Consider the following 26,180-nt stretch of genomic DNA (forward strand, 5'->3'; position numbering starts at 1 on the left):
TTTGTTATTTACATTAGGTTATTTACTGACTAAAGTGTCTGAAATATGGGACCACCAAAATGAAGCAGTTGGCAGAGTATTTTCGGGTGTTTTTTTAAATTATTGTCCATAACAGAGGATCACTTGGTCCTCTTGTTGACAAGTGAGCAGTAGATCAGCTTGAAACGCGTTGGTAACGTATGAAATTCATGCATGCAGTGTTTTATAGCAGAGAATACAAATTAGCTGAGCAAGGCCATGCACGTCTAGTCTGAATGTGACCTGGAATATGGATGTCACATAATCGCAATCACATGAGCGCTCCTTTTCGCTGCTAGCACTTGTGAATGCGTGCGATCTGAAAATTCACAAGTCTGCAAGACTTTTGTGCTAAGCCTGAACAATTCTTTTAAGACTAGTGTTTTGTTTGCCAGTCTTAATGAATGCACTGCTGGAGTAAGGGGCGCTTGCTTTTTAATAAATTGGGCGCATCATACAAGTTTTGATACAAACTCTGTACAGTAAGCACTTTTTTTTATCCTCATTAGTAGACAACTATAAATTGCATGATATCTATATGGTCCGCCATACTTGACCCCAGTGGCTGGATCTTATTTAGGCTAGGAGGAGATATTGGCAGTCAATGTTCTCACTTTTTGGAACACATACCATGGTGCTTTCTCAGCGAGGAGGGTCGCAGAGTGTTAAGGGATCCCAAAACCCAGACCCAACTTTTGTTAGAAAGTTGGATCCTTTAGGATACATTAGAAATCCTTCTGACTACTTTTGTTGATGAGTGTTAAGAATAATCAGCAGTCTTGTGCTGTATGATCTTTTTTTAAATAAATAGGGCAGCGTTAGACTGGTGATAAGTTCTCTTTAGTAATAATTTTTATTTATATAAAGCCAACTTATTCGGAAGCGCTGTACAATTAAGTGCAAACAATATCAAACATTAGAGTAATACATAATTAAACAGTTAAAACGAGGTGTGAGGACCCTGCTCACAAGAGTGCTTGTAGTGCATGGTCCTATCATCTTCATGATAAATAAGGGTCTTTAAATCTGCATAAACCAGTTATCAGCCAGTATCCATATACTTTCAGGTGAAATGTATACAAAGAGATGATAGAAGGCACCAGATCCTTCCGAAATTGGATAACTGGAGAACTGAGAACAGTTAGGTTAGTGAGGCAATGTGATAAGCCTGTCTAAAGAGATGTGTTTTTTGGGCACACGTAAAACTGTGGATACTGGGAATCAACCATATTGTTTAGGGGGGTAGTGCATTCAAGAGAACCAGTCAGAACAAGAAACGTCTTGGAGATGGAAGTAGAAGGTCTGGATTATGGAGGATATCAATTTTGTTTTATAACATTAGCAGAACATACATAACAGATAAAGTGATAGACAAAGGTTAGTTAGTGCAGAACTGTGGATTTTATGTTGTTTTCTGTAGCATATGGACAACCAGTGCAAAGACTGGCACAGGACAGAGGCATCAGTGTAGAGGCTGGACAGAAATGAGCTTGGCTGCTGCATTTAGGATAGATTGTAGAGTCGATAGTTTAGTGAGAGGAAGACCAATTAATAGAGAGTTGCAGTAGTCCAGATGAGAATAAATAAGAGCCAACATTAAGAATTTTTACTGTTTCAAAGGTACAAAAAGGTTGGATTTTGGAGATGTTTTTGAGGTGCAGGTGATATGAACGAGTGAATGATTGCCGATCAGAAGTGAAGAAAAGTTCTGATTTAAATATAACCCCAAGACCGTGCGTGTGCTGCTTGTAAGTCACACAGGTATAGGTAGAGTTGCAAAGCCAGGTAGGACTGGGTTAAATCCTAGCACTGCACGTTTTGATTAGATGCTCCTGACTAACTTTGTTCACTACTTGTGTTAGTTTGCTGTATGTTGAGCAAAGTCGAGTGTGCTGAAACTGGTGGATGACCAGACAAAATGTGAACTTTAGTTGAGGGAGAAACCTGCCAGAGTCTCTCTCTGAATGGAGATTAGGAAAGCTAAGTAGTCTGTGTGATGGACCTTCAGAGAAACGTGTGAAAGCTGTAGCCTGTTTAACGTGAACTGTGCATGAAGTGGAATACTTCTGTTTGGTGCTGGAGCTCAGGCTGAAGGTGATATCAACACTGGTAAGGGATCGTACCTCTTATTGGAGTAGAGTTTACTCCTGGAGAAAGGACTGTAATCTGTTTGGGTGAGCCCAGACTAACATTTATGTGCTTGCAATGTGAACTGTTCATTTTCTGTTATACCTTTGTGCCCAGACGAGGCTGTTTTGGTTTTCAATCTCTTGGAGTTTTAGGAAAGTAATAAAACTGCACTTGTTTGCACCCGCATTACCTGAGATAGTGAATCCCTACACTAGTTTAATGGAGGGAAGAAACTTAGAAGTTCAATTTTGGAAAGTGTCCGTTTCTGAGAGAGGGAAAACCTAAAGTTTGAGAGAGTGGACAATGGTCATTATTCCTCTTAAGTAGAGCACCGTTATGGTGGGGGAAGGGGGGGGAAGAGTCATGAGAAGTGTATAATTGGGTGTCATCAGCATGAAGGTGCTACTGAAAGACAAATCTTCAGCTAGATTTCCAGTAAGGACTGTGGGAACCCCAAAATTATGGATAGTGGCAAACGACTGTTTTCTCCACATCTGAGATAAACGGTCCGATTATTAAGATCAGAGTTTGATCAGAGTGGCATCAATGTTTCTCGGCTGTGGAGCGAGGAAAAAAAGAACAACGTTTTTCCACATTCTCCATCCTGTCAGTTTGTGAAAATTGAACCTATGTCATCCAAGTGCAGTCAATTTATTTTTTTCACGGACCCATAGATTTGCATTTCTGATTTTGATCTGAAACTCTGATCATAATAGTACATGTTTTTCTTTTTTTTTTTCAATGTTAAAAAATCAGACGTGAACAGCCCCATAAAATGTCATAGCTAAAAGAAGAAGAGCCACCAATTGATACACTAAGGCTATGTGCACATCTTCAGGATTTCTTGCAGAAATTTCCTGAGCAAAACAGGACATTTTCTGCAAGAAATCCACATGTGTTTTTTGCACGTTTTTGGTGCGTTTTTTTCTGATTTTTCAGGAGGTTCCCAATGCAATAATATAGTGGGAAATCCGCAAAAAATCTGCAAATTTAATGAACATGCTGCATTTTTTACCGCGATGAGGTTTTTTCGCGGAAAAAAACGGATCATGTGCACAAAAATTGCGGAATGCATTTTAAATGATGGGATGCATAATGTATGTGGTTTTTTCACGTTTTATAGCGAAAAAACTTGAAAAAAATGCGAAAAATCTTCAACGTGTGCACACAGCCTTAAAAGAGCAGTGTGAGAAGTAGGAGAACTAAGAAAAAGCAATATCATTGAGGCTGAACGAGTGTAGCATACACTCCATGATCATTGGAGCCTTAAGTAAGGGCAGTTTATGGAGAGTGCAAAGAGCGGAAATCGGATTCTAACGTGTCAAGAAAAGCGTTATCTGAGTAAATAGTGGATTAGAGTAGCGTGGACCATGCATTCCAGAAGTTTAGAGATGAATGGGAGATTAGGGACTGGTCTGTTGTTAGCAGACCATTTCTAGTGAAGGAATGTTTTAGTAATGATGTCATGGGAGAGTTACCGGAAGTTAGTTAAATGTCCGTTTCTCTAAGCTGACCCTATAATTTTTCTCACCGTTATTCCTTAAAGAAGATGTTCACTACTTGGACGACTTCTTCTCATACTCCTCACTTGGCCCCGATAACATAATAAAGCCTATAATCCCCTCTTATGCCGACGCCATTCCCACGGCATAGGAGGAGAGTATAGGTGGGTGGGTGTAGGCTTTATTATATTATTGGGGCTAAACATTTTGATCAATAAGGGGTTGTCCTAGTAGTGGACAAACCCTTCAACCCAAGTTTCAATGTATTTGTTAGATTTTACAGAATATTGTAAAAGTATTATTAAAAGTATTTTCTTTATTCATCTGAAATAACTGAAAGACTTGCTCTTTAAAGGGAACCTGTCACCCCCAAAATCGAAGGTGAGCTAAGCCCATCAGCATCAGGGGCTTATCTACAGCATTCTGGAATTCTGTACATAAGCCCCCGATGTAACCTGATAGATGAGAAAAAGAGGTTAGATTATACTCACCCAGGGGGAAGTCCCGGTCCGGTTCTGGTCCGATGAGCGTCGAGGTCCGGGGCCTCCCATCTTCTTACGATGACATTCTCTTCTTCTCTTCACGCTGCGGCTCCGGTGCAGGCGTACTTTGCCCTGTTGAGGGCAGAGCAAAGTACTGCAGTGTGCAGGTGCCCGGGCCTCTCTGACCTTTCCCGACGCCTGCGCACTGCAGTACTTTGCTCTGCCCTCAACAGGGCAGACAAAGTACGCCGGAGCATGAAGCGTGAATACAAGAAGAGAACTTCATTGTAAGAAGATGGGAGGCCCCGGACCAGACCACGACGCCCATCGGACCAGAACTGGTCCGGGACCGCCCCTGGGTGAGTATAATCTAATCTCTTTTTCTCATCTTTCAGGATACATCAGGGGCTTATCTACAGCATTACAGAATGCTGTAGATAAGCCCCTGATGCTGGTGGGCTTAGCTCACCTTCGATTTTGGGGGTGACAGGTTCCCTTTAAACCTTAGAACTGGGCAGGGTCGGACTGACCCACCGGAGGGCTGGAGGATTCTCCTGTGGTCCCAGGCACTGAGATCTACTGGCACAGTGAACATAAGTCACGTGTGCCAGCAGTTCACATACCGACCGCTGTCCCCTCTTGTCTTACTGGGCGGAGCAGTGACATAAAAAGCCATCAGGGCGCAAGAGCGCTCTGTTACTTAGAAATAGTGTGCCACAGTCTGCAGCAGTCAAGCATGTCAGCTGTGTTATCAGTGACGCCCGCACTGCTCTCTATCTCTGGGAGGAGCCACGAGCAGGACGTCCTCCCAGCGTGTACATCACTACTTGAGGCTCCTCTCAGAGCTAGTCAGAGAGTAGTGCACGCGTCACTGATAACACAGCTGACGCGCTCGCCTGCTGCAGACTGCGGCTCTTGATTAGTAACGGCGCTCTTGCGTTCTGATAACTTTTTAGGTCACCTCTCTTCCCTGCGTTGAACAAGCAGGGAGAGCGGTGCAATATAAGGCTAACTCTGATTGGCTGCAGCGTAGCCAATCAGTGTTAGCTTTGATTGTGCTCTCTTCTCCCCAGCTGTACAACACAGCTCAGGTAACAAGCTGTGCTGTCATCTATAACACATGCTCCCCTCCCCCTCAGCACCCCTGACTGAGCCCCTCTCCTCCTGTATCACCCCTGACTGACTGCACCACCTCCCCCTCTATCACCCCTGACTGACTGCACCACCTCCCCCTCTATCACCCCTGACTGACTGCACCACCTCCCCCTTTATCACCCCTGACTGACTGCACCACCTCCCCCTCTATCACCCCTGACTGACTGCACCACCTCCCCCTCTATCACCCCTGACTGACTGCACCACCTCCCCCTTTATCACCCCTGACTGACTGCACCACCTCCCCCTCTATCACCCCTGACTGACTGCACCACCTCCCCCTCTATCACCCCTGACTGACTGCACCACCTCCCCCTCTATCACCCCTGACTGACTGCACCACCTCCCCCTCTATCACCCCTGACTGACTGCACCACCTCCCCCTTTATCACCCCTGACTGACTGCACCACCTCCCCCTTTATCACCCCTGACTGACTGCACCACCTCCCCCTCTATCACCCCTGACTGACTGCACCACCTCCCCCTTTATCACCCCTGACTGACTGCACCACCTCCCCCTCTATCACCCCTGACTGACTGCACCACCTCCCCCTCTATCACCCCTGACTGACTGCACCACCTCCCCCTTTATCACCCCTGACTGACTGCACCACCTCCCCCTCTATCACCCCTGACTGACTGCACCACCTCCCCCTCTATCACCCCTGACTGACTGCACCACCTCCCCCTTTATCACCCCTGACTGACTGCACCACCTCCCCCTCTATCACCCCTGACTGACTGCACCACCTCCCCCTTTATCACCCCTGACTGACTGCACCACCTCCCCCTCTATCACCCCTGACTGACTGCACCCCCTCCCTCTGTATCACCCTGTCTGAGCCCCTCTCCCCTCTGTATTACCCCTGACTGACTGAGCCCCCTCTCCTTATATCACCCCTGCTTAACCCTCACTCCCTGTATCACCCCTGACTAACTGCATCCCCTCCCTCTGTATCACCCTAACAGACTGAGCCCCCTTTCCTGCATCCCTCCTGTCTGCGCCACCTCCTCCTTTATCACCCATGACTGAGCCACTCTCCCCTTGTATCACCCCTGACTAAAACTTTTCTTCCCCTACTTCTAAGAAAATGAGGCCCTTCATAAAAAGATATTGCCTTTTATAGATGGCAGAGAGATTTCTGTAAAGTGTATGGGGGATGTGAGGGAAAGCTCTTTCAATATTACTCCAGTGTCATACATAAGTGATTTAGGACCCCCACCACTATGAGAGGGGACATTCACGTAATATATGTGCTGCAGAATTTCTACAATGGAAATATCCACACAGATATTGTGCAGATATTGCTGCATTTACTGCTATGTAATGTCGCACCTTTACCACTGACCTGATCCTTTGTATTGCAAAGGATGAAATCGGTAGTGAATATCCGCAGCATAAATTGACACATTGTTCATGTTACATCTTCGTCGGTCAATTCACGTCGTGGATTTTCTCAGCGTATGGATGAGATGTCCTAAAATCCCATCCTGTAACACATTGGCTTAGTGGTTAATAAACACCTGGGAACATTTATCTTTGCGTTTGCACCAAAATGTGGACGCCAACCCCTGCTATGTCATTAAGACGTGCACTACCTTATGTCCTGGTATTAGCGTGTTTGACGGAATAATTGGTGGTCTTGTATTTATTTCTATGTAGCTACATAGTGGGCCCCTAGAATGATTTTCTCTGGTGGGCCCAGTCCGAGGCTGGATCTGGGCCATGGGTTTCTCCCACAATGCAGGTTTTGTACCCGCCGTCACCATTTCACACATAAGTACCTGTGTACACGTTTCATAGGTCACACATTTGTTCTGCAGCTCCAGTACATTTGCCAGGTGCCAATTAAAACTCCTGACAGAGAAATCTGTGTCAAACCGGTGATGTATTTTCAGCGTAAGGTTTCCCGTTTCGTCTTAAATGTGTTTGTAGATGTGTTGGAAAGATTGCTTGTAGATGTGAAATTATAAAAAAAAATGTAAATGATTCATGGCGGTGACAAAATGCACGTTTTGCTGGAGATAAAATGGATTTACTGCTTAAATAATACATCATGGCTGTGAGCGGAGTGTGCATAGATCTCATTAGTCTCCATTTCAGACAGTGAATTTTAGCCAGATTTAAATGCAATTGATTTGAGTCTTTTTATGAATAATTGAGGTAGTTTGGATCTTGGATACATGCTTCCTTCTGTATCTTTTATCCGGTGCGCATTTTTTGTCCCTTGTAGACTGAAGATCTCATTAAAGCTCTGCAGGATCTGGAGAACGCTGCTTCTGGAGATGCCACCGTTAGACAGAAGATTGCATCCCTTCCGCAGGAAGTTCAGGATGTATCCTTACTGGAAAAGATCACAGGTGAGACCATCTGTCTGGCTTGCAACTCCGGATGCTTGGTATCCGCTAGTATCTGTCAGTTTATGCATGGGACTTTTAGGCAGATGTCTGGCCTCCATGATGCCGGAGCACCGCGCCATGCTGCCAGAACTAATATGGATATAGCAATATAGTCTCTTGATTGGAGATAACAACTTGGTAAATTTGTATTTTTCAGATAAAGAAGCAGCAGAGCGTCTTTCCAAAACTGTAGATGAGGCCTGTCTGCTGCTGGCAGAGTATAATGGGCGACTGGCAGCAGAATTAGATGATCGAAGGCAGCTGGCGCGAATGCTAATGGAGTACACACAGAGTCAAAAAGAGGCCCTGAGCAACAAGGAGAAGAAGCTGGAGGTAAGGGTGCCCCTGTGAGCTCGGCCTTTCACTGGGAAGGGTTTCCACCAGGGTTTTCGGTATTTTGAAGAACGCTATTATAACACAATGGCCTTCATCAGGATTCAAGAATATCGCAGCATAGGTAGCAAAACCGGACATTTTCTACAAGAAATCTGCATGCGTTTTTGACGCCTTTTTTGCATTTTTTACGTGTTTTTTGCACGTTTGACGTGTTTTTTCCGGAGCTTCCCAATGCATTAAATAGCAGGAAAAGCGCAAAAAATCCGCAAAATTAGTGAACATGCTGCGTTTTTTTACTGCGATGTGTTTTTTTTCGCGGAAAAAAGCACATCATGTGCACAAGAATTACGTAATGCATTCTAAATGATGGGTTGCATAATGTATGCGTTTGCATAATTAAAATTACACTTTTATTTAAGATAATAAATAATAACCACAAACATTTTGACCTAGTGACATTGTTGTAAGTGACATAACTAATAAGTAGTCAGATGATAAATGACTTCAAAAGTGTACATTGCAGCAAAAAAGTGGTAACATGAAGCTTTTAATGGTATATTTTCAACTCCACCAAACAAAAACAGACATATCTTTTCAAGCAATATTCCAAATTTGTTTTTTTTTATTCATTCTTTCTTTAGTATTCTGTTCTTCCTTTCTATTTGAGAAATTATTGTATACTTCTGTTCAGTTATGTCATGTGGTCTCTTGGTCGCCCTCTCAGTAACTATACTTTGTGCATAATATGATGACCTAGCTTTCACCACACAGTTTCGCCACAGGAAGAATCAAACTTCTATCACTGTTACTAATGATGATTACACAGCTTCTGTTACACAGTCCTAATGTAGGCAATCACATTTTACCATCTATTACTGTATACTTATAATATATTCGTTTATTGTAGGGACAAATTGAAGGAAGAGGAGTCCTTGTCCTCTCAGTAGGCAGAGATGGTATTCGCTCTAACTGGTTATGTAATTTTTTGATGATGCCTCATGGGATTTAGATCATAAAGGAATGCAATGCAGGACAAGAGCTAGGAATTAATATGGAGTCTGAAGAGAAGAAAACAGGAGGCTGAACTACATGGACAAAAATACGCTATATATGAGGAGAGCAGAGTATGATGTTTAGGTGGGCTTCATGGATGAACATATCAAGGCGTGCTTCTTTAAGTATGAATGTTGTAGCTGATGTTTAAATAAAATGTAGACATTTGTAAACTAATGACAGCATTGAATTTGTTAAAAAAGCCCTTAAAACAACCAAGTATAAATGTCACAATCCAATGTGCTTAGTGTTTACATGGAGCTGGATGGATGACTGTGAAGAACGACGCCGGAATATCACCTTGCCCAGGGGACACGCTGCTCGGCGGAGTCTGAGACTTCGGTTCCCAGCAGAAACATACCACATGTGATGAGATGACAACTGGTGGGAAAGTAGAGGGAAGCTGGAGTTTGTTTGTGGTGGTCTGACTAATAACTTAGACATCACAAAAGGTACAGTGTAGGCCAAGGAGCCCAGCTAACCCTTCACTAACCACTGACTGGATGTGAGGATGTCACAGGCTTACCAAAAACTGCAAGTTAATCAGCTACCTCTGCTTTTTATGGAGTAAATGTCCTTTAAAAGCTGTTGGATCGGATACATTATATGTTGCTTTTAGTTATACAGTAGTGAGGTCAAGTGTAAAGGGCACGTAGACAGAGACATTTTTATCAATGAGTTAAGATTATGCACTCCTTCAGCCCCTTGAATGTTTGATTAGCAGGCTAGAAGACTATATTGATCTCATTTTACTGACTTATACCAGACTGACTCTCACCTCAACACCTAACCTTTAGGTTATTCCATCCTCCTGTATTCAATACCTGGACCCCAGTTATGGCGTGCGTAGGAGAAGCCTATGGCATCAATGTACCTTCATGAGTGTAAGGTAGAATTAGAGACCTTAAAGGGAACCTGTCGCCATGAACAGGCAGTCCAGTCTGTAGGCACCATGTTGTAGAGCAGGAGGAGCTCAGCAGATTGATATACAGCTTTGTGGAAAGAGTCAGTAAAGCTTGTGATTTGATCATTTAGGCCTCTGCTCTGTCTGGGATTTTCGGTAGAGTGGGCGGTCCTATCAGTGACTGACAGCTATTTCTATATGCACTCTTTTACAAAGAAAACTGACCACTACACCGAAATCCCAGAAAGCCCATGGGATTAAATCAAGGATGGATATTTAATTCTCCCAAGGGGCCACAAGCGACATTCTGACTGTTGTGGAGGCCAAATCAATAGGCTGAAATTAATTCTGCCCAATATTAAGATTAACATATATTAAATAATTAATTAAATTACAATTAATTAGTTTGTTTATATTGTATGAGTTAATATTGAGCAGAATTAAAGTATCCTGACATTCCCCTCTATGTATGAGCCCACACACATTCCCTTACATACAGTATGAGTCCCCTGTAGCCTCTGTATATACAATGAGCCTCCACATAGCCCCTTAAATACAGTATGAGCACTCATATAGCTTCCTATATGCAGTACGTGCCCCTATATACAGTATGAGCTCCCACATAGCCTCCTATGTGCAGTATGAGCTCCCACATAGCCTCCTATGTGCAGTATGAGCTCCCACATAGCCTCCTATGTGCAGTATGAGCTCCCACATAGCCTCCTATGTGCAGTATGAGCTCCCACATAGCCTCCTATGTGCAGTATGAGCTCCCACATGGCCTCCTATGTGCAGTATGAGCTCCCACATAGCCTCCTATGTGCAGTATGAGCTCCCACATAGCTGCCTAAATAGATGCAAACATCCCATACCCTTATGGAAAAAACAATACATGCTCACCTCGCTCCCGTTCCCCCGGCGCTCTGCTCTGGTTGCCGATGCATTTACTCCTGTACAGCACACATTATGTAATAATGTCATCGCATCTGCTGTCCGTCGCACATGCCGAATGGTGGAAGAAGAAGCCGGAGGCTCAGGCATCCACCATTACATTCACTGCTGGGGATGCGTATAGCAGTGACAGCAGATGGTAGCGGATGACCTCCAGAAAGGGAACCTATGTCCAGCTTTGAAAATTATTTTACAAAGTCTTGAGTCCCGGGTCATTACTGCCTACTGCAAATGCAGACCCTCCTGGTGCAACACTTTGCATGGAACCCTAGAAGGAACTATAGTTACAGCTTGTACATTTTAGTTACTCCACTACATTTATTCTTTGGGGTAAACACTTATATGGTCCATGAAACAAAAATTCAATAGTCTCTTTTCTCAAAACTATGTATGTTTGATTTACCCGTATTTTCCGGCATATAAGACGACTGGGCGTATAAGACGACCCCCCAACTTTTCCAGTTAAAATATAAAATCTTCTTAAAAGTCGGGGGTCTTCTTATACGCCGTATGTCGTCTTATAGGGCCGGTGACTAATGTGCCTTTTGGGGGGGGAGTGGTCCTGATGACGAAGAGGGGGCATCTCACAGGAAAGTGTGAGTGGAGTATCCCCCATTACCTCATTGTAGCTGCAGTGTGGGGTGCTGGGGAGCGGCGGCGGCCACCGCCCCACAGCACAGCACCCATGTGGCACAAAGAGGAGCAGCAGCTGCCGCCTCTCCCCAGCACAGACCCCATGCTGCAGCTACAATGAGGTAATGGGGGATACTCCACTCACACTTTCCTGTGAGACGCCCCCTCTTCGTCATCGGGACCACTCCCCCCCACCCACCATATACACATTGGTGTCTGCACTCGGCGTACAAGACGGCCCCCGACTTTTAAGAAGATTTTCAGGGGTTAAAAAGTAGTCTTATACGCCAGAAAATACAGTACTTCTTCTTTTTTTTTCTTCTAATATTCCTCCTGGAAATGTAAGAATAAAATTGACAGCCTGGTGTTACTGGTTTGGAATCTGTTCCTCCACATTCTGAGAATGTCTAATCATTACCAAGCCACACCCCTTTGACAAGGTAAATGGTAACACCCAGTTGTACATTTTCTCCGTATATTTCCATGAGGAGTAACTGAGGTATAATACAACAGAGATCTAAGAAATGTTGCTGTAGAATAATTTGTACTGTTCAACGAATCTCTTGAAATTTAATTTGAGTGAACAAAAGACCCAAGCGGAGGATTACAGAAGCCTGGAACAAGAGCCGATCAGAGAACCAGAGGTGGCAGGACCGGTATGGGAGGGCTGAGGAAAGGACGGCATAGGATTTTTTTTTTTTTCTTTAATTTGTAAAATTCAGATTGAATTTGATTATCCTTGAATCATTTTGCACTTTTCTGGATATTTCACATAGATCCAGACGGTTCCGAAGAGGTGACAGATCTTCTTTGAGATGTTGGCCGACAACTATCAGACCAGGCTTTTCCATCCCTCCAAAGGATTGGTTGAAATCCAACATGGCCAATCCCCCCTATAACATCCGCCATCAGAGGAGATGTGGGCGAAGTCTAAATCTGCATGTTTTGCCCTTTTGTGTGATGTGTGTGGTCACCGTTCTCCCCAGGCCTTACCGTTTCTCCTCGCTTTGTGCCCAGTACTCGCCACTATTGCGTCTCTGGCATTTCTCCTTCGCACTGAGATCATTATCTAATCAGATGTATTCATGTACAGTGAACTCGGATTCACCTCACCCTCTCCCCATCTGCAGCCCAGCCTGGCTCACATTTTTGGCAGCCGACGCACGGTATTCCAACCTGTGTTCCATCCATCAGCATCTCACCTGGAATTCACTGCTGTCACAATAATCCTCCTGCTGGCATGAAAATCTCCAGACTTAAAAAATTCTTCCCATCGACTTAGCGACAGGACAATTTTTTTACAAGCAAATATACAATTTCCGACAGTCAGATATTTCATTTTGGGATGTTCTTGAAGGTTATTTAAAGTTCAGATGAGTGGCTTCGTTATCTGGTAAAGGTTAGGGGGATTTAGCGAGGATACATCATCACTAAGTGTTCACACTTGGAAAGCTGTGGATTTGAGTGATTTTCAGGCACATCCCTTAGGCGGGCTTCCTACTCCTCAGTACCTGACTTGAGTTAGTCCCGAATGGATCCGTCTTTAGTGGAGAGAACAGTCGGATCTTTTACACGTCAGTAATTTGCTAGCGGATATTCCAAACTGAAAGCTTTATAAGGAACCTGCTGTTTTATCTTTTATTTAAAAAAAAAAAAAGCACTCCTGTCAAAGTTTTTATCATCGTAATATATTGCAGTCATCATATTATATGTATTATGTGTATTTACAGTTGCTCATTTTGCCTTTCCACCCAGGTAAAGGGGTTTTCCCAAGAACAAACGTTCATTTTAATCAATAAATCTTGGAATAATAATAATTTGCACAATTGGATGTATTTACATAAATGTTCCTGTGCTGAGATAATCTTATAAATGTGTCCCTGCTGTGTACTGTGTAATGGTTGTGTCTGACCATGCAGGAACATGGTCTGATCATACCACAGCTCCTGGGCAGGAGAGGAAGCAAGAGAGCATACAGACATGGCAGCATGGGATCACAGCTGATTCTTTCTGTGAGGTAAAATATTGTTAAAAACAGACAGGGAAATGTTTTATCTCAGAAAAAGAATATTTTGTGATCCCCTGCTGTCCTGTCTGTATACTCTCTTTTGCTTCCTCCCCTGCCCAGGAGCTGTGGTGTGATCAGACCATGTTCTTGCACGGTCAGACACAGCCATTACACAGTACACAGCAGATGAGCCATGCATACAGGATGGGAGAGGTGGGGAGATGAGCCATGCATACAGGATGGGAGGGGGGTGAGATGAGCCATGCATACAGGATGGGAGGAGGGGGTGAGATGAGCCATGCATACAGGATGGGAGGGGGGGGTGAGATGAGCCATGCATACAGGATGGGAGGGGGAGATGAGCGATGCATACAGGATGGGAGGGCGGCGAGATGAGCCATGCATACAGGATGGGAGGGGGAGATGAGCCATGCACACAGGATGGAAGGGGGGTGAGATGAGCCATGCACACAGGATGGAAGGGGGGGTGAGATGAGCCATGCATACAGGATGGGAGGTGGGTGAGATGAACCATGCATACAGGATGGGAGGGGGGGTGAGATGAACCATGCATACAGGATGGGAGGGGGGGTGAGATGAGCCATGCATACAGGATGGGAGGGGGGGTGAGATGAGCCATGCATACAGGATGGGAGGGTGGGTGAGATGAGTCATGCATACAGGAGGGGGAGGGGGAGATGAGCCGTGCATACAGGAAGGGAGGGGGAGATGAGCCATGCATGCAGGATGGAAGGGAGGGGTGAGATGAGCCATGCATACAGGATGGGAGGGGGGAGATGAGCAATGCATACAGGATGGGAGGGCGGGTGAGATGAGCCATGCATACAGGAGGGGGAGGGGGAGATGAGCCATGCATACAGGAAGGGAGGGGGTGAGATGAGCCATGCATACAGGATGGGAGGGGGAGATGAGCCATGCATACAGGATGGGAGGGGGGAGATGAGCAATGCATACAAGATGGGAAGGGGGGCATTATACAGTATTGAGCATCATGTGTGGCCATTATACAGTATAGAGCACTGTGTGGCCATTATACAGTATTGAGCATCATGTGGGGCCATTATACAGTATGGGGCCACTATGTGGCCATTATACAGTATAGAGCACTGTGTGGCCATTATACTGTACGCAGCATCATGTGGGGCCATTATACAGTATGGAGCATCATGTATGGCCATTATACAGTATGGAGCATCATGTGGGGCCATTATACAGTACGGAGCATCATGTGGGGCCATTATACAGTATAGAACACTGTGTGGCCATTATACTGTACGCAGCATCATGTGGGGCCATTATACAGTATTGAGCATCATGTGGGGTCATTATACAGTATGGGGCACTGTGGCCATATTTTTTTTTGTTTATAATTATTGTTTATGAAACAGTGTGATCAGCAGGACTAAATGGGTGTGGTTGGGGCACGCCACAAACTTTATCCCTCTTTCCCTTCTTCAAAAGTTGGGAGGTATGATACCGCATTTGCCAGATCGCGGCAAGTGCCGCAATTGTCCACAAATCCCATAGGGAATGAATGAGGCCGAACGCAGTGTTGCCGTAAGTGATACGTTACGCAGCAGATGCGGGAAAACCTGCCGGATCTGCTGCAAAAGGTTACTTTCACATGAGCGATTTTTGACAAAGTCACTGCCGATAGTGTCATACTCACCAAAGGGGAGGCAGCACTAAAAGTGCCTAGGGCAGCATAAACTCTAAATACGGCCCTGGCCAAGGGGGAGGGCTTCCTGTTGGCTGGGGATTTATCAGGCTGCCAATAGCAACCAATCACAGCTCAGCTTCTATTTTGGTACAGTTAATTAATCTGAGCTCTGATTGGTTAATATAGGCAACAAAGGACATTCTCAGTATAACAAAGCTTGTGTGAGGTAATAGCATGTCAGTTAGGGTGTGTTGGTGGAAAGGCTGATGTCAGTCACATTACCTCTATGTGAGAGGATATAGAAACTGCCAGTTACAGACTATTTTTACCACACTAATGCCTCATAAGAAAAGGAATTCCATGGCACGAATGTCAGCTGATGCAAAAAGAAAAGCTGCATTACGGGCCAATTAAAAATGTGAAGACCGAGAAACAAGGCTGACACACATGAGGACAGCAGCTGCTTCCTCAAGAGCCATATCCAACTGAGTGCCTCAATTCATTGAAGCCACAAGGACTTCCTCCTCACAACCTCTTTCTAAAACCTGCAGCACCTATTCTGCTATTGAGAAATTTGGATCCACCAAAGCTGTGTAATGGAACAAGACTCTTGATTAAGAACCTGTTTCCACATGTAATTGAGGCAACCATTTTGACAGGATGTGCCACAGGAGAAGATGTTTTCATTCCAACAATTCCTCTCATTCCATCTGATTTGCCTTTTCATTTTAAACACCTCCATTTTCCTGTTCAACTGGCATTTGCTATGTCCATCAACAAGGCTCAGGGACAGTCCTTGAAAGTAGTTGGAATCGATTTACAATCGCCATGCTTTTCTCATGGTCAACTTTGTGGCCTGTTCAAGAGTTGGAACAGCTAAAAATCTATTCATCTTTGCACCTGAAGGAAAATCTAAGAATGTAGTTTATCAAAAGGCTCTCGAATAAGTAATAGAAGATTACTTCACATTACTTGGCCAATTTAGTTAAATCTGTGTGGAATATCTCTGGTGTTGAAATATATGTTGTGAAATACTTCCATTAGCTTAGTTTTTGCCTTTTAATAATTACATTTATATCTACTAGTTTTGTGGTTTTTGTGTGCAGAATAAATTTTTGTTAACACATTCTATTTTGCCCTGGTTATTTTATTAACCTGGGCGAAGTACAGCTATTGTGTATGTATGTATGTATGTATGTATATGTGTGTGTGTGTGTATATATATATATATATATATATATATATATATATATATATATATATATATATATATATATATATATATATATATATATATATATATATATATATATATATATATATATATATGTATATGTATATATATATTATTAGAAAAAATTGGAACAGCACAAATCCTTTACTTATCTTCGGGTGCAAGGCCCAGACAACCCGTCCCTTGGTTGCTTTCAGTCCATATAAGTCACAAAAACAGGCAGCACTCCATATTCTTAAAGGTAATTTGCAGGTCTTTATTGAGCCCACATCTCATGCAACGTTTCAGCTCTCAACTGAGCCTTTCTCAAGCCTCAGTCACGGGGGGTCATCAGCTGACTCCCGGCTGTCATGACAACCTATCGGCGACCCGCGATCAGACGCTCTAACTAAGCAGAGTGAGTTAAATACCACAAATCGCAGAAGGTCCTTGCTGTAATAGTGGCAGGTCATTATTATTAATATTATTATTTATTTATATAGCACCATTGATTCCATGGTGCTGTACATGAGAAGAGGTTACATACAAATTACAGATATTACAGTAAGCAAACTAACAATTACAGACTGATACAGAGGGGCGAGGACCCTGCCCTTGTGGGCTTACATTCTACAGGATGGTGGGGAAGGAGACAATAGGTTGAGGATTGCAGGAGCTCCGGTGTTGGTGAGGCAGTAGCTTCGGTAGTGGTGAGTAGACAGCGGGGTCAGTGCAGGTTGTAGGCTTTCCTGAAGAGGTGGGTTTTCCAGTTCCGTTTGAAGGATCCGAATGTGGTTGATAGTGGGGCAAAGAATTGCAGAGGATGGGGGATATTCGGGAGAAGTCTTGGAGGCGGTTGGGTGAGGAGCGAATAAGTGTAGAGGAGAGATAGAGGTCTTGGGAGGACTGGAGATTACGTGAGGGAAGATATCGGGAGATTAGTTCAGAGATATATGGAGGAGACAAGTTATGGATGGCTTTGTAGGTTAGTATTAGTAATTTGAACTGGATACGCTGAGGGAATGGGAGCCAGTGAAGAGATTTGCAGAGGGGGAAGCTGAGGAGTAACGAGGAGACAGATGAATTAGTCGGGCAGCAGAGTTAAGGATGGACTGGAGAGGTGCAAGGGTGTTAGCAGGGAGGCCACAGAAAAGGATGTTGCAGTACTCAAGGTGGGAGATGATGAGGGCATGCACAAGCATTTTAGTAGATTGACGGTTGAGGAAAGGACGGATTCTGGAGATATTTTTGAGCCTGAGGCGACAGGAGGTGGAGAGAGCTTGGATGTGAGGTTTGAAGGACAGGGCAGAGTCAACGGTTACTCCGAGGCAGCGTACTTCCGGTACGGGGAAAAGCGTGATGTCGTTAATTGCGATAGATAGGACAGGTAAAGAAGATCTATGAGATGGAGGAAAGATGATGAGTTCAGATATGTCCACATTGAGTTTGAGGAAGCGAGAGGAGAAGGAGGAGGATATGGCTGATAGACACTAGACACTCTGGGATTCTGGACAGCAGAGAGGTGACGTCTGGACCATAAAGGTAGATCTGAGTGTCATCAGCATAAATGTGGTACTGTAATCCATGAGACTTTGAGTTGTCCCAGGCCAAGTGTATAGATTGAGAAGAGTTGGGGTCCTAGAACAGAGCCTTGGGGGACTCCCAACAGAGCGAAGGTGGGATGAGGAGGTAGTGTGGGAGTGAGAGACGCTGAATGTGCGGTTGGAAAGGTATGAGGAGATCCAGGATAGGGCGAGGTCTTTGATGCCAAAGGAGAAGAGGATCTGTAGTAGGAGGCAGTGGTCAACTGTGTCGAAAGCAGAGGACAGGTCTAGAAGGAGGAGTACAGAGTATTGTCCGTTAGCTTTGGCTGTAAGTAGGTCGTTTGTGATTTTGGTCAGGGCTGTCTCAGTTGAGTGATGGGGCGGAAACCAGGTTGTAGATTGTCAGATAAAGTTAAATGAGAGGTGGGAGGAAAGTTCAGCGTGGACCTGCTGCTCCAGGAGTTTGGCAAGTTAGTGGCAAGTCCTGGCTGTAATACTTAGCCATTGGCTGCCAGCTATTGGGTGGGCTTGCTGTGTCAGCCTGCTCCATGCATCTGCTTACAGCTTGCACTGTATATACATCACATGTCGTGAAGGGATTAATTCTTCTCTTTTGTCTGCTATATATAGAAACAGGAAGTCTTTTGTCCCTGCAATTATCATTCGTCTATTCACCTCCTGACCCAGCTGCTCCACTCCTCCCCCTGCCATAGACATTTGCCGTGATTCGTGACTTGTGCAGAGAAAATTGTTCTTCTATTCCTACATAGAGCTTAGAAGGGTTCAGTTTATCAGTTTTTAATCGTGGTGTCATAGACCTAATGGAAAAGAGAAGAATTAACTGAGTAGAAAGGCAAAATGAGCAATTGTAAGTGCACAGTGCCGCATAATATAACAGCAGTATAGTAAGGGGATAAAAATGTTGATGGCAGTGCTTCTTTAATATCTAGCACTGTTCCAAATGTGCAGCCAATCACTGGGGGTCCAGATTCTAAAACTTCCACCTATTCCTATAAAAAATGCTTCGCAGCTCCACATACAGATGCGCTAAGCTCCTGTATGAGCTCACAGACACCGCATTGTACAGCCTCCATAGAACTTCCATCATTCCATGCTTCACTCTGTGTACAGGATCACATTGCTTCTGTGCTTCTCTGTGTGCACTCAGGAGCTTAGTGCCACTTGTGAGCAGCATGCTACAAAGCATTTTCTTTGTGGGGGCTAGGTACTAATCAGATTATAATGCATTCCAGAAAACTGACACAGCATGAGAGAAGTTTTAGAGATGGAAGTGGGAGATAGACTGAGATGAGAGAGATGTATAGCAGTGCAGAACTGCGGAAAGCTTTGTGAGTGAGGAGCGGTTTCTATTGCACTCTTTATCGGATGGGTAACCAGTGCAGTGACTGGCACAGAGTGGAGGCATCGGTGTAACGGCCAGACAGAAATACATTCCTGGCTGCTGCATTCATTAAGGACTGGAAATGAGAAACTTTGGCAAGAGGGAGACCGATCAGTAGTTGCAGGTGTGTACAGACCAGAATGAATAAGAGCAACAGTAAGGGTATGTTCACACGTGGCATTTTTGATACGTTTATGGGATTTTTATGCACAAGTCTGAGATTTCAGGAATCTCATGCACACACACAGCATGTGTTTGTCATCAGCTTTTTGTGCTTTGCTTGTTTTTTTTTTGCAGAAAAAGAGCATGTCCCTTCTTTCTAGCAATTTTTTTTCCAGCGTTTTTCTCCCATAATGGGTGGTGAATAAGCACTGAAAGAAAGCAGGTATCAGGTTTTGTTTTTATCAGCATGCACAACAGACAAATGTAGCATTCAAAAAAAAAAGTTTAATTTAGTTTAATTCCCTGAAGATTAGTTTAGATCCTAGTCTTGAGACCACCCCTTTCTCTGATCTCCCCAAAAATCTGTGAGAGGTGCACAGCTCATTAGGCATGGGCGCAGACAACTCCTACCTGAGCGTGCACTCATAATGGAGTATGGATTCAGATTAATGGGCCTATTCATTATTGCATTTGGGCCTTTTTTGTCTAGTTTTTGCTGTGTTCTTTTGCTTGTTTCATTTGTTCCTTATTCTTCTTTTAATTTGTGCCCTTTTTTAAAGCTTATATTTTGCTTTCTCCTGTCTTCTTTTTTTATGTTTATCATGGTGTGAGGGCTTTGGGGTTTCCAGACATTTTTTTCCTGATTCAACAGTTGTAACTTTTTAAAAAGTTGCTAAGTTTTTGCACAAATGTGTTCCCGACTTTTCCCTGGACTGATTTTATGTACCGTATTTTCCGCTTTGTAAGATGCACTTTATTTCCCCCAAATTTGGGGGGGAAATGGGGGTGCGTCTTACAAAGCAGATATACCGCTTACCGTTACAGGCTGGGATGAGGGGGTGTCTGCCGCCCGCCACCGCTGTCGCCCGCCACCACTCCCGCGTTGTCCGCTGCTGCCCCGGGTGATGCTGGAGGGTTCGGTGCTGCGGGGGGCTCTGGCGACATTTTGTGAAAGACCAGAGCCACCCGGCAGTTCGTCCATGCGTTCCTGTATGACTGACTCCAGGAAAAAGGCCGCCAGAATCTCGGGAGATGAGATTTCAGCGCTGAGATCTCATCTCTCGAGATTCCGGCGGCCATTTTCCCGGAGTCAGTCATACAGGAACGCATGGACGAACTGCTGGGGACTCTGGCCTTTCACAAAATGTCGGCAGAGCCCCCCGCAGCAACGGAGACAGCCCTGCAGCACCGGAGCCCCCCTGCAGCACCGGAGCCCCCCTGCAGACCCCCTCATCCCAGCCTGCCTCACAGGAGCCCCCCTGCAGACCCCCTCATCCTAGCCTGCCTCACAGGAGCCCCCCTGCAGCACAGGAGCCCCCCTGCAGACCCCCTCATCCCAGCCTGCAGCACAGGAGCCCCCCTGCAGACCCCCTCATCCCAGCCTGCAGCAATGCTCCACTCCTGCCTCCAGCAACGACCCACCAATTTATAAAAAAAAAGTTTTTTCCTATTTTTCTCCTCAAAATTTGGGGTGCGTCTTATAATCCGGAGCGTCTTACAAAGCGAAAAATACGGTACATCTGAATTTTTGTACAATTTTTTGACTTATTTTAGCAGAATATGCATCTTTTTCTGCATGTCACAAAATGGTCTAAAGGAAAAAATAATTTTGAAGAATTTGGTGCATAAAATATCAACTGATACCACATAACAAAAAAGAAAAGTGGCTTAGAAAAAGTCAGAGGGTCCAATTAATTAGTTAGATTTTTTTTTATTTAATCTGCACTCTGCTCTGTGGGATTTGTAGCATCAGACTTGCTGATAGAGAAAGGGGAAGTGGCATGGGGTTGAGAAAAATGAAATCAACCCAGATTTGCGAGTAGAACAACTTTATTTTTAATAATTCTTAGCATTTTCAATGCATGTTGGGAACTCTGCAAATCTTAGAGAAGACCATAAACATGTAAAACCTATGCAGTAAGCGGCCCCTAGTGGTGGCGGATGGCAGCAGGAATTTAAAGGGAACCTGTCACTCCCAAAATCGAAGGTGAGCTAAGCCCACCTGCATTAGGGGCTTACCTACAGCATTCCGCAATGCTGTAGATAAGCCCCCGATGTATCCTGAAAGATGAGAAAAAGAGGTTATATTATACTCACCCAGGGGCGGTCCCGCTGTGGTCCGGTCCGATGGGCGTCGCGGTCCGGTCCGGGGCCTCCCATCTTCATAGGATGACGTCCTCTTCTTGTCTTCACGCTGCGGCGCCGGCGTACTTTGTCTGCCCTGTTGAGGGCAGAGCAAAGTACTGCAGTGTGCAGGCGCCGAGCCTTTCTGACCTTTCCCGGCGCCTGCGCACTGCAGTACTTTGCTCTGCCCTCAACAGGGCCGGAGCCGCAGTATGAAGACAAGAAGAGGACGTGATCGTAAGAAGATGGGAGGCCCCGGACTGCGACGCCCATCGGACCCGGACAGCGACGCCCATCGGATCGGACCGCCCCTGGGTGAGTATAATCTAACCTGTTTTTCTCATCTTTCAGGATACATCGAGGGCTTATCTACAGCATTCCAGAATGCTGTAGATAGGCCCCTGATGCCGGTGGGCTTAGCTCATCTTCGATTTTGGGGGTGACAGGTTCCCTTTAATCATGTGTAACGCTATACCTTTGTGGGATGACATGGTTTAAAATATGATAACCACCTTTAGACATTAGGCATGGGTGGTTTTAATTTTTTTAACCTCCCCACAAATAGAAATGACAGGAGGGACCCCTCCATCCTTCAAAATGATACCGTATATTGTGGGAATATTATAAGTCATTCTGTGCTATCACACTAATATTAGAAGAATCCCACAAAAAATGTAAGGATCTGTTTAGGTGGAGGGAAAATGAATGGGATTTATATATTAAAAAAAAAAACACATTTCTCCATCACTTTGATCATTCTCTGTCTGGTTTTATGTTCCTGCAGGAATACAAGCAGAAGCTAGCCCGTGTGACGCAGGTACGGAAGGAGCTGAAGTCCCACATACAGAGTCTACCTGACCTCTCGCTTCTTCCCAATGTCACTGGGGGTCTTGCACCTCTTCCTTCCGCCGGTGATCTCTTCTCTACAGATTAAGACCAACTAACTCCTGTTTTGGACACTCCTTTGTCCACCCAAGTCTTCAGTAGTCACCAGCATAGGAGGAGTGGAGAGCACCAACATTCAGAGAGACTGGGACGTTATCCTTCACGTGTAAGACGCAATGAGTTCACTGCAGGCGCAGTCTTAGCTGTGTATTGTTAGTGGCCGCCTAGTCCCCTCATCTACCCGAGTCCTGTGTAGAATCTGCTGCTGACGGACGGAGCCAAGAAGACAGTCCCGGGGTTCATCATCTCACCCTTGTGATACATATATATATTTTTTTTAATAGAGACATGTTTACGGAACGTGTGCACAGATTTTGCTTCTTTATCAGCTTTCTCTGGCAGCTTTATCTTTCGTGATCCAGTGGAACGATTGGGGGATGAATTCGCGTTCTAAGGCAGCACTGGTAGATGTTCTGTAATTTGCTGCTAGACGGGAGCAATACACAATATAGTGTGTGTCATTTCAGAAATCATCGTGTCCTAATAATTGTGTGGCAAGTGTTTTATTACTAACTTTACCACTGGAGGATGTGTACGGTGGGTCGACTCTGTCCTTAACAAGCGCCCTGTTGATGTTTTTCTTGTTTCTCCCCTTGGTAACAATGACGTCTGTATGTGTAATGACTGTAGCAACATACTCGCCCTTTGCAGTCCTTTGCCGTTTTCAGCAGTGCTCCTACGGTCTGCTCTTTTGCCGCATGGTGCAGTTGTACCTTACCGAGTCACACCGTGTCTGCCGTGTCTCATTTTAAGAATGTGGTTAGTATTTTACACCCGTATTTGTAAGCCACAACCAGAAGTGGAACAAACATTCGAAATGTATAATGGAAGCAAGTGCACCACTTCTGCATTTTTTCTTTTTTACCCACCCCTTATTTTGACAAATGCTGAGCGTGGCCAAAAAGTGACCTCCGCAGCCCAGAGCAGACACTGTGATATGGAAGATCTCAACTGTGGCCATGTGACACCAGAGCGCTGCTGAAAACGGTGACTTTTACTGCACTCATTACACATACACACATTATTGCTACCAAAGGGAGAAATTGACATGTTCATTGGAGAGTGGTCCTTGTTAAACGAGCAATCTGTAGAAAAAACAATGGCCCTAATGAAAATTCACAAAATAGAACTATTAAAAAGCAGAAGCTGCACTCACCAGCTGTGTTAAAGCTTTTTTCCTCTTTCCATATAAAAGCAACAAATACAGGCGTGGGGAGTCAGCAGGGTGGCACCCATATCTGGTGAGTGCCGCTACATTTTCCACAGTGTTCGTGCTGAGCAGCATGGCACCACTATTACTATGGCGGTGGAAACCATTTCCGAGCCATATACCGGTGTTACACACCAGTGCCCAATGCGTTTCCTATACCATTGACTATAAAAGAGTTTTTACTAAGTGTGCGAATGGCAGAGGTTTGGTTCCCACTTCTAATAGAGAAGTCCCCATCCTGCCCGGCGGCAGATAGCTATGAAATCTGCTATATATCACTACAGCAGCTGTCATTTTCACTGTCATCCACCAGACCTCGCAGCCGTACACTATATACTACCAGCCATGATGGGAACTGCTCTATTGGTCGTTCAGACCCAACATCTGTGGGTTAATGGATAACTACCATGTATAACATGCTTAAAACTTTTTTTCTTTTTTTTTTTTTTAATAGGGTTATTGATTTTTCTAATAACATTCAGTCATACTCGATCGTCATTAAAGGGTTTAGCCTCTATTTTGCTTATATATATATTTTATGTTAATGATGATTATATCTTGCATTCTGTTTTTTACTATTTTCTAGATTTCTGAAATCACGACACCTTCTTGTTCCATTTGGCATGCCCGCCCATAAGATGACTGCAGATAGAGGGGGACGTGACCAGAAACATTCAGGCCTCCTCCATAATAACACTGGAAAGTAGCAGAAGAGGAGGCTAAATAACGTATCTGGTCACATGCCTCTGCATTTGCAGCCATAATATGGGCGATTTGCTGTCTGTAGGGCACAGAAATGTAGAAAATGGTGCACAACATTCTAAAAAAAAGTATACATTAGTAAGTAGTATAAAATCAGGGACTTGCACTGAGCAATAAGGTGGCTAAGCCCTTTAAGAGGTCGTCCGCCTTTGTGAAATATGTGCGTTTATTATGAGACACATTAGATCACGTGGGTAGATCCTACTGATCTCAATGAGATCCACCAATAACCTAATGTACATGTCTGTCCTCCAGACTGTTCCTCTGGTGATGGGATAAAAAATTAGGATTTCAGCGTACCTGATACTACTTTTGGTAGCAGCGGCTTGTCTCCTTCTTTTTCGTATTGACTAAACAGTAAAAAGTTGTATTTTTAGCCATCGGAATGTAATGTACGAAGATATTGGGCAGTATCACACGGGTTTGAACCCCGCCAAGCAGATGCTTCATGTACTTGGACTAGACTCTCATTACCAAACTCCCATAAAAAAACACTTTTAAAGGGAACCTATCACCCCGTTTTTTTCGGTATGAGATAAAAATACTGTTAAATATGGCCTGAGCTGTGCATTACAATAGTGTAGTTTGTGAACCCCGATTCCCCACCTATGCTGCCGAAATACGTTACCAAAGTAGTCATTTTCGCCTGTCAATCAGGCTGGTCAGGTCGGATGGGCGTGGCTTCTTCCCCCAGATATTGCGTAGTTTTCCGTTGGTGGCGTAGTGGTGTGTGCATGTCCAACGTCCCCAATCCTGCACGGGGGGGTGAAAATAGCAGCGATGTCCGTTATTCCATTGGTGGTCGGTGGGCGCGGCCATCTTCCTTTGGCCGCGCGTGCGCAGAAGCGGCGCTCTGCTGGCCGCGGCTTCAGGAAAATGGCCGCCGCGATCTCCATCTGCGCACGCGCGGCATCCCGTGGCCATTTTCCTGAAGCCGCGGCCAGCAGAGCGCCGCTTCTGCGCACGCGCGGCCAAAGGAAGATGGCCGCGCCCACCGACCACCAATGGAATAACGGACATCGCTGCTATTTTCACCCCTGTGCAGGATTGGGGACGTTGGACATGCGCACACCACTACGCCACCAACGGAAAACTACGCAATATCTGGGGGAAGAAGCCACGCCCATCCGACCTGACCAGCCTGATTGACAGGCGAAAATGACTACTTTGGTAACGTATTTCGGCAGCATAGGTGGGGAATCGGGGTCCACAAACTACACTATTGTAATGCACAGCTCAGGCCCTATTTAACAGTATTTTTATCTCATACCGAAAAAAACGGGGTGATAGGTTCCCTTTAAGTGAGTGAAGCCGTCTTAGAGGATTTTACAGAGAAAATAAGGTTAATAAAGGGGCTTGTATGGCTAGCTAGTACAGAATGAGCCCATAGAACATGGGCTTTTTGCCTTTCTTTTGATCAGCATAGTAGGCTATAGGTTGAGCTGGACTTATGTCTTCCTTCAACCTTTAAAACTATGAACCATGATCCTGCCTGGGAAGATTTCCTCCATGTAAGTTCTATAGGGTATTGTCTGGCCAAACCCATGTGAAGATGATCAGGCGG

General features: G+C 44.8%; 1 protein-coding gene across 4 annotated transcripts in view; it reads left to right on the forward strand.

Annotated features, from left to right (window-relative positions):
- Positions 1-23,801, forward strand: part of RPRD1B (regulation of nuclear pre-mRNA domain containing 1B) — a 108,905-nt gene extending 85,104 nt beyond the window's left edge. For 2 of the 4 annotated variants that reach the window (XM_077251615.1, XM_077251616.1), the window contains 3 exons: positions 7,523-7,649; positions 7,846-8,021; positions 8,932-9,252. In XM_077251615.1, coding sequence (XP_077107730.1) covers positions 7,523-7,649; positions 7,846-8,021; positions 8,932-9,033 — 405 coding nt within the window. In that variant the 3' untranslated portion in view covers positions 9,034-9,252. Of the gene's footprint in view, positions 1-7,522; positions 7,650-7,845; positions 8,022-8,931; positions 9,253-22,483 lie in introns of those variants that run through there. The other 2 variants (XM_077251613.1, XM_077251614.1) reach the window with 1 other exon arrangement.
- The last annotated feature ends 2,379 nt before the right edge of the window (positions 23,802-26,180 follow it).

The sequence above is a fragment of the Ranitomeya variabilis genome, chromosome 4 (assembly GCF_051348905.1).
Source record: "Ranitomeya variabilis isolate aRanVar5 chromosome 4, aRanVar5.hap1, whole genome shotgun sequence".
Taxonomy (NCBI): Eukaryota; Metazoa; Chordata; class Amphibia; order Anura; family Dendrobatidae; genus Ranitomeya; species Ranitomeya variabilis.